The sequence below is a fragment of the Mchenga conophoros genome, linkage group LG5 (genome assembly GCF_057382185.1).
Source record: "Mchenga conophoros isolate Kocher_MC1m ecotype Shallow Benthic linkage group LG5, M_conophoros_male_GT1.1, whole genome shotgun sequence".
Classification (NCBI taxonomy): Eukaryota; Metazoa; Chordata; class Actinopteri; order Cichliformes; family Cichlidae; genus Mchenga; species Mchenga conophoros.
In genome coordinates, this window is record NC_140530.1 from 36956664 (window position 1) to 36964943 (window position 8280).

Here is an 8280-nt window from a genome sequence, read left to right on the forward strand (position 1 = left end):
ATCCAAATCAAAAATACAATAAATAAACAAAATGATTATTTAAAATGTAAAACTATATTATTAAATAAAACCTGTAAAATCACTTAGATAACCATATTTCATCTCATTCATGTCAGGGCTTCGTGTGTGGAGGAGAGGAAGAGATGACTCAAAACAGGCACGACTTGTGGTGAAAGCTGGTGTTTAGTGCAGATGGAGTGAATGAACAGAACAGGAGCAGGAAATGGCTGACGGACGGACAGACGGACGGACGGACTGAATGACTGAATGAGCAAAGCATACAGTGACAACCTAACATCAACAACAATGACACGACAATGAACCGATGAATCTGAGAGACTTCAATACACAGACTGAATGATTAGTGATTAGAGACCGGTGAGTGAATGGCTGAACATAATCTAACTAATGACACATAGAAGTAACAGGAACAGAACAACAGAAAATGAGAATGAGTGACAAAATAAACTGAACCTGAACAAGCTGAAAACACTGGGTTACTGACCCAGGAACCCTGACAATTCATGCTCCACTTGTCCAGTCATTGCATAAAATTGAACATGAAAGAAAAACAAAGCAAGTTGTGCGTGGATGTAAAGGTTTATTTGCCATTGTGTTGGTTGATTGAAACCCAGGGGATCAATTCAATCCTGTTTTTTTCTATGAAGTTCCTCCAAAAACACAGTTGTTAATTTTACTAAAAGGCAGAGTGCCTCATTTACTCTTCTTTGACATAAAATTGCACATAATATGAAAAAAAGACAGCAAAAACTATTTTAACATGAACCGTTATATAACTACACATATAAGACACATACATGGTTCCTGATTAAAACTGGGGGTGAAATTTGTTTGCTATCTCACTTCAAGGCAGGTTCTCAATGTAAAAATAAAGCTTTTTTCTATAATTCTTCATACGTTAATTGTCCCGAAGCTCCACCTCCACGGGGTAGTGGTCACTGACGGATCGAGTCTACAAGTGGAAAAACATGGCAAACAGCGGTGAAGTGAGATGTTTGCACGTAAACATTGCCATGTTGAATTAAATGTTTTTAATATTAAATGTCTTACTGTGTCATAATTTAGGCGGTACGCTCTTTTGAAGTCGAAAGGCTTTGCAGAGCCAGGAAGAACTGCGTCATTCATCCTCTTTCCAAACACAACAATCCTGTTGGCAGGAAATAGAGTCACAATCATGCATTCATTTGACTTTGCCTGTTGTTTAACATGCAGATGACAATTTGCCATCAAGAAGCATTTCACTTTCTTTGTTTTAAGACTGTAATGAAACAGAACTAGGGAGGTGTAGGCAGTGAAACCATTGTGAGGCAGGAGGGGCGGTGATTGTTTTTTCAGCATAGAAACAGATCTTGCCCACCCGGATTTCCTAATCTTAAAATAGGAAAGTATTTATATTTATAAATAATAACTATTTAGATATTCAAATATTTTCTAAGCTAAAAATAAAATCGTGTGACTCTGAGCAAGACAACAACAACATAAAGAAAAGATACCTGTCATATGTATGGTCATTAAGGTCACTAGTAGTGGTGTCAGCGTCTTCATCTATCAACCAAAAGTAGGGACGAGAGCTCATTCTGATGTTTGTCCTTTTAGTACTTGACAGGTAACGTCCATCCGCATTGAAGTCCCCCAAAATCATGATGCTCTGAAAGACAATATATATGAAAATACAAAGGTAAATATTTTATAACAATATCATTTAATATAATTTTGTTCTCCAGTCTTTAGGTTTGAGCACATTTCAGATTTTTCATTTTAGTTACGCTCATATGTCAAACATAATAACGGCACAGGTTTGGTTTTCAAAGAACAAATTAATTTAAATAACTTGAGAAGCAAATTATTTTGTCAACAATAACTTTATCTTAACAAATAAAAATAGTTTACTGTTATAAAATTGTGCTTTTATAAAACTAATTTGTCCACAGCCTGCTGTTGTGAAGTGCTTGAAGAGTCTAGAATGACAATCAGACCAATGATTGTAACTATCAATCATTTCATGACCTTTTCTGCTCTAATCAACATATTATTGTTATTATTGTTATTTAGCATCATAAACAAATCCATTCTGTAAATTCGTCACTCTTTCATTTCCAGCCTACATTAGTGCCCCATCTCCTTCTTGCATCTTGGACCACATTATGAAGAGCACGCAGCTCATGTTCAGCATCCTTTGGTTTGGTGTGGACGGGAATCAGAACAAGCTTCTTCACAACTGGAAGCACAAACATAACCAGTTAGTTACAGGTGAACATGCACAGTAGTACTTGTTTATTTGTATACTTGTATGGACATTCATGGACAATTTATCCTGTATCCTGGAAGAAGGAGCAGCGTCACCAGTTTCAAACTGGTCCCTGTGAATGTAGAAGTAGAGGACAAAAGCTCACACTCATACATACGTCTGGCTGAACGGCGGCGAAACTGCACAATAAAGGGCTCTCTGGCAAGCACATCTTTGTTTTCTTCTTCATATTGGTAACGGTCAATCACACTCATTTCATCCTGTCTGAGACAGAAAATACACACACATCTGTTTCCCTCATGCTAACATATAGCCAAGGTCTCAGCCCAAACTGAGATGACTTATATCGTGAGAAGTTGCTTATTGTTGTGAATCTTGTGCTGTCTGAGGAAGTCTGAGGCCAGGAATAGGGTGGAGTCCCGACTCCAGGTTTTTGACTCTTAGTGTGTCGGGGTGTTGGTGTATCATGTCTCTCTGCTGGCTGGGGAATGCCTCCGTGTCCTCCCAGAACAGCTGGAGTAGGTGAAGAAGAGGAGGTGATTTTTCTAAAAGCCATGTTCACCTATTCTCTTAAACATTCATAGAGTGCTTTTATTTCTTTTAAAGGAAAAAATATCTAATGCAATAAATGTTGAAGAGTCTCCCCTTAGACCAGAGGTGGGCAATTCCAGGCCGCGAGGGCCGGTGTCCTGCAGGTTTTAGATCTCACGCTGGGTCAACACACCTGAATCACACGATTAGTTCGTTACCAGGCCTCTGGAGAACTTCAGGACACGTTGAGGAGCTAATTTAGCCATTTAAATCAGCTGTGTTGGTTCAAGGACACATCTAAAACCTGCAGGGACACCAGCCCTCGAGACCTGGAGTTGCCCACCTCTGCCTTAGACTGTTGCTCCTGCATTCTGGACCCGGATAAGTGGCATAAAATGGACGGTGAATAAAAGTTAATATTTTGGTTTGAAGAATATCTGAAATCATTTCTGTGGATTATCTTAAACTTTTTAAAAAATGTTTTATTTTCCTTAAAATCTTCTCCTAAATGCAATGATCTGTCTTGACAGATTTGAGCTTTTAATTCCGGACATGTGAGACATCTATGAAACATATGAATGTCAGATGATTGTACCTGTAGAAGAAGACAAACTGCTCCCTGTAGGAATGTCGTCCTACTGGGGCACCGATCTCCATCCTGTATGGACGAGATCTGTTCCCCCTGTTCAAAAACAGACATAACTGTAGTTCAGTTTTATTTTTGGGAGGTTTTGTACATATTGTGTGTTTGGCATTACAGCAGGAATACTGTTGTTGTCAGTTAGTTCCAGTGGTCAGCAGGTGTAAATGCCTGTTAATGTGGTTTGTGATGACTTTCCTGTGTCTGTTGAGCTCTGTGAGAAATTTGCTCATTGCCCTGTCATTGGGATCCCGGACCTCCAGTAACACCACCACACTGTACCGAGACACAATCTAAGAGAAACACACAACCCACTTAGTAAAAATACATTTAAGAAATAAAAGTCTGGTGCAACAGTTCAGCAACCACTGGGAATCCAACACATCAACTTTTACAAGCCAGTGTGAACAAACTTAAATAACTCTGTATACTGCAAAAATGGCCTGACGTCACACACTTAAAAGTCAGCAACTCTTATTGTGGCAATACGTTCTATAATTAAGTGTTTGAATATGTTGATGACACAAACACACTTCAACAATAAAACAGCATCATAATTTAATCAAATTAAGTTGTAAATGTCTCAAGACTTACCTTGATTAGATTATTTCGTACAATATCTTTGTTGAGTTTTCTCACTCCAAGATTCTTGACATTGAAGGCTGCGATCTTCATTCTGACTGTAAAACCAAACTTTTGAGAATATCACAGCATTTACATAATTTCAGAGGTTTTAACATTAATGAGAATGCTAACCATACTTGGACACAGTGCTTTGTGTCTAAGCTCACACTTACCCAGAGCGACCTGTGAAAGGCTTCAGCCCTGACTTTAACCCTAATTCAGGTAAGCTACTAAGAACGTGATGGTGGTGGATGTATTAGACCTGTCCTTTCACTTTTTAGTTTGGTTTGGGCACCTGGCTGCCAAATTGATAATTGTTTGACTTAAAATAAACCATTTTACAATGTTAACTAGAAGTCAAACTTCAAAAGTAAAATTCAAATTCAAAGAAAGAAAAATGAAAACAACTAAATATAAGAGGCTGAGAGAAAATGTCTGTCTGGTTTCCCGCCAATTCTGACCTGGCATCACACAATCAAAAGTCCAGTAAAATGAAAAGAAGCTCAATCACCACTTTGAATACTGAAGCAATTCTTTTAAGAAACAAACAGAAAATAAAGAAAAGAACTCACCAATTAGGTTAAGATCAATAACCGCAAATGTCTGAAGACAGAGAGCTGAAAGAGGTCCTTCACTGTCAGTGGAAAAAGGACGACTGACTGAGAGTCTAAGCAGGAAAGGAAACGGCCGTGCTAAACCACACAGCCAATAAAACTGGCTCACGGACACAGTGAGAGAAAAGCTGGCACGCATCATTTAGCATTTGAAAAACTGGATATTTCCCTTTGGAGCGGTGGAGTCCAAAACCGAGCTAAAAGAGAAGTAAAAATCTTTAAATGGAAACAAAGAACTACACATTTCTTTGACTGGATGTGTAATTTTATGTGATAGAATAATACACATAGGCAAAGTGCACACATAACCCTGGGAGCCCTTTATGTATGTAATATACATGTATGCTTTATGTACATTACATAATTGTATACATGTACTTATGTGAACAATTATAACATAAAGTGTAAAGGTATCTTTAAAAAGTCTGTAAATGATTGAATCATGTTAAAATAATGAGAACTATTAATCAGATGTTAAATGTGTTCTGTGAATGTTTATGACACACCAGAGATAAATCTCATGTCAACAGTCGACATTTTCCTAAGAATATTTGATGCTTTCAACATCTGCCAAAGAGAATATACTCTTTGTGTAAAAGTTCAGGATGTATGAAATGAACTGAGGATTTCACTGAGACACCTGAAGGGCCTTTGATGGTCAGTGAAATGGAAGCGTCTGATAGTTTGACTTTAAACGTCTGATTGTATATTTTCTCTAAAAACAAGAAACGTTTTTCCACTGCTGTTTTATTTGGATTAAAGTGTGTGTGTGTGTGTGTGTGTGTGTGTGTGTGTGTGTTGTAGTACAAGACATGCACAACATCTTGCTGTTGTTCTTCCATCCCAGCTGCTGCTCATAGAGGATCTCTAACATTTCAGGGTTTTTATTTTACAGTACAGGTAAGTAATTGCCTTGAAATGGCCGGTTCCTCATTAGTTGTTAGAAACAGCTTCTTTCTGTCACCTCAAAATATCCACAATATTTACACAAACTTTCTGTTTGAAAGTATGAAGAATTTTAGAGTTGTTCTCTGAAACAATTGGTGCTGTTTTCAGTGGACTGTTTTTTGTGGTTGTTTTTTTTTATATACTTTTGTTTTCTTTCTTTTTCTTCAAACAGTAAAGTGGCCGTTGGTACTCCTCAAGCTGGCTCATTGATAATATCTGAAGAAACATTGTATATGAATCAGGGCAGATTTTTGTCAACTGCATAAATCTTTGGAAACTTAAAGCATCCCACCAGTGATGCGACTCGATCAGAGTGGTTGGTTGAATGAAATAAATAACTGGATAGTTAATATTCAACGTATCGACATCATTAACGTCATTAACCTTGGAACAGAACCTTTTGTATTTGTTCTAACGATGTAAACTTTAAACGTGTGTTTGCAGTTTCAGTTATAGATAAAAATGACAAATATATGGCCAGTTATCAAGATGAGGTACCGTTAGTTGGGCAAGACCTTTTTTTAGCTGTTTGGGATTAAGCTGTGCAAGGAACATTATGTAAGACTTTCGCCACTGGAGGAAATGACAAGAACTCCAGGGTCTCTGTGGTTGGTTCTTCCCAGCGGCAAGCCAAAGAGGAAACGTAAACAAAGGAGGCAAAAGCATGGCTGCAGGGCGGGCCCGCTAGCATGGCTAAAGAAACAACCATTTAAGCCACCGCTTTCGAGTATCTTCCTCTCCAACGTCAGGTCTGTAACCAACAACAACAACAACAAACTGAGATTACAGTTTGCAGTCAACAAGTGTGTACGGGACAGCAGCATTGTACTACTCACAGAGACTTGGCTGCAGCAATCAAATCCAGACTCAGCTACTGAGCTAACAGGCCGCACTCCAGCCACTCTTGTATGAAAAAAGGAGGGGGTTTATGCATCTACATCAATGACAGCTGGTGCAAAAACACAAAGACTGTAGACAGCCACTGTTCCCTGGATTTGGAATATTTGACTGTGAAATGCAGACCCATCTACATACCTTGCTAGTTTACTGTCATCGGCCGTGTATGTACCACCCGATGCTAACACCAACTCAGCCATGGAGGAGCTGCACAAGACAATTAGCACTCAGCTGAACTTCCATCCTGAAGCAGTGCACATTATAGCTGAGGACTTCAACCGTACTGACTTAAGGTCAGTATTCCCCAGATCTGACCAGCATTTTAAATGTGCAAGAAGGGGGAACAAACACACTGGATAAAGCCTACAGCAACATCCAAAAAGGCTACAGAGAAACCCCTCTACCACATCTAGGTTTGTCAGACCACATGTCTATGCTGCTGATCCCTGCATACACTCCCTTTAGGAGGAGAGCCCTACCCAGCAACAAAGACTGTGAAAACCTGGCCAGAAGGTGCATCACATCAGCTGCAGGACTGTTTTGAAAACACAGACTAGGATGTGTTTGAACACCAGGGGTCCGTTCTTCGTACCTCGCTTACTACATCCAAGATCAAATCATCACGCCAACTTTGAGCTCGCTATTCCGGTTCTCCGAACACACCTGTTGTTGACGATTAGTATAGCTGGATGAAGTAATGTGAGATCACTGGGTGGCATAACAGGGGCTACGCATCGATAGTAGAAACATTGATCGGCAACCCTTTGATTGGTCGGCGAAAATGTCGAAGGAGCGCGCTCGGTATTTTTCGGCAGCAGAGCAAGAACTCTTGATTGAGGGATTTCAGGAGTTTCAGAGTTTAATTAAAACGCAAGGGAACACTGCAAAGGCTGCAAAAGCAAGGAGAGAGGGCTGGCAGAAAGTTGCTGACAAATTAAACTCGTAAGTAATTTAGTAATAATAATAATAATGGAGTGGATTTATATAGCGCTTTTCAAGGCACCCAAAGCGCTTTACAATGCCACTATTCATTCACTCTCACATTCACACACTGGTGGAGCAGCTACAGTTGTAGCCACAGCTGCCCTGGGGCAGACTGACAGAAGCCAGGCTGCCATATTGCGCCATCGGCCCCTCTGGCCAACACCAGTAGGCGGTAGGGTAAATTTATTATATTACACTATATTATATTATATTATATTACATCATATTATATTATATTATATTATATTACATCATATTATATTATATTACATCATATTATATTATATTATATTATATTATATTATATTATATTATATTATATCCTCTTTCACATTAGAGCCACGACAGGACCCACTAGAACATGGGAACAAGTAAAAGTGAAATATAAGAATATTCTACAGAATGGTAATATTTATCACTTATATTGCTTTTCGTCTCTTGAAAAGAGACCCTGAAATAATTAGGTTAAGATCAATAACCGCAAATGTCTGAAGACAGAGAGAGCTGAAAGAGGTCCTTCACTGTCAGTGGAAAAAGGACGACTGACTGAGAGTCTAAGCAGGAAAGGAAACGGCCGTGCTAAACCACACAGCCAATAAAACTGGCTCACAGACACAGTGAGAGAAAAGCTGGCACGGATCATTTAGCATTTGAAAAACTGGATATTTCCCTTTGGAGCGGTGGAGTCCAAAACTGAGCTAAAAGAGAAGTAAAAATCTTTAAATGGAAACAAAGAAATACACATTTCTTTGACTGGATGTGTAATTTTATGT

General features: G+C 38.9%; 1 protein-coding gene across 1 annotated transcript; it reads right to left on the reverse strand.

Annotated features, from left to right (window-relative positions):
- Positions 1 to 590: 590 nt before the first annotated feature.
- LOC146575054 (deoxyribonuclease-1-like) lies at positions 591 to 4723 on the reverse strand. Its single transcript, XM_085275645.1, has 9 exons — positions 4637 to 4723; positions 4035 to 4120; positions 3638 to 3733; positions 3396 to 3481; positions 2427 to 2533; positions 2127 to 2239; positions 1515 to 1669; positions 1072 to 1168; positions 591 to 973 (listed from the first exon to the last, which is right to left on the reverse strand). Exons 2-9 carry the CDS (start codon positions 4113 to 4115, stop codon positions 920 to 922), a joined length of 789 nt encoding a protein of 262 aa, XP_085131771.1. The 5' UTR covers positions 4116 to 4120; positions 4637 to 4723; the 3' UTR covers positions 591 to 919.
- Positions 4724 to 8280: the final 3557 nt, after the last annotated feature.

Excerpts from the sequence above, each read along its gene's own strand:
- LOC146575054 (XM_085275645.1), bottom strand. The coding sequence starts at position 4,115 with ATGAAGATCGCAGCCTTCAATGTCAAGAATCTTGGAGTGAGAAAACTC. Across the intron at positions 1,670-2,126 it reads GAAGGAGATGGGGCACTAAT|AGCATCATGATTTTGGGGGA; the intron begins GTAGGCTGGAAA and ends ATTGTCTTTCAG. Across the intron at positions 974-1,071 it reads ACCGCCTAAATTATGACACA|ACTCGATCCGTCAGTGACCA; the intron begins GTAAGACATTTA and ends TTCCACTTGTAG.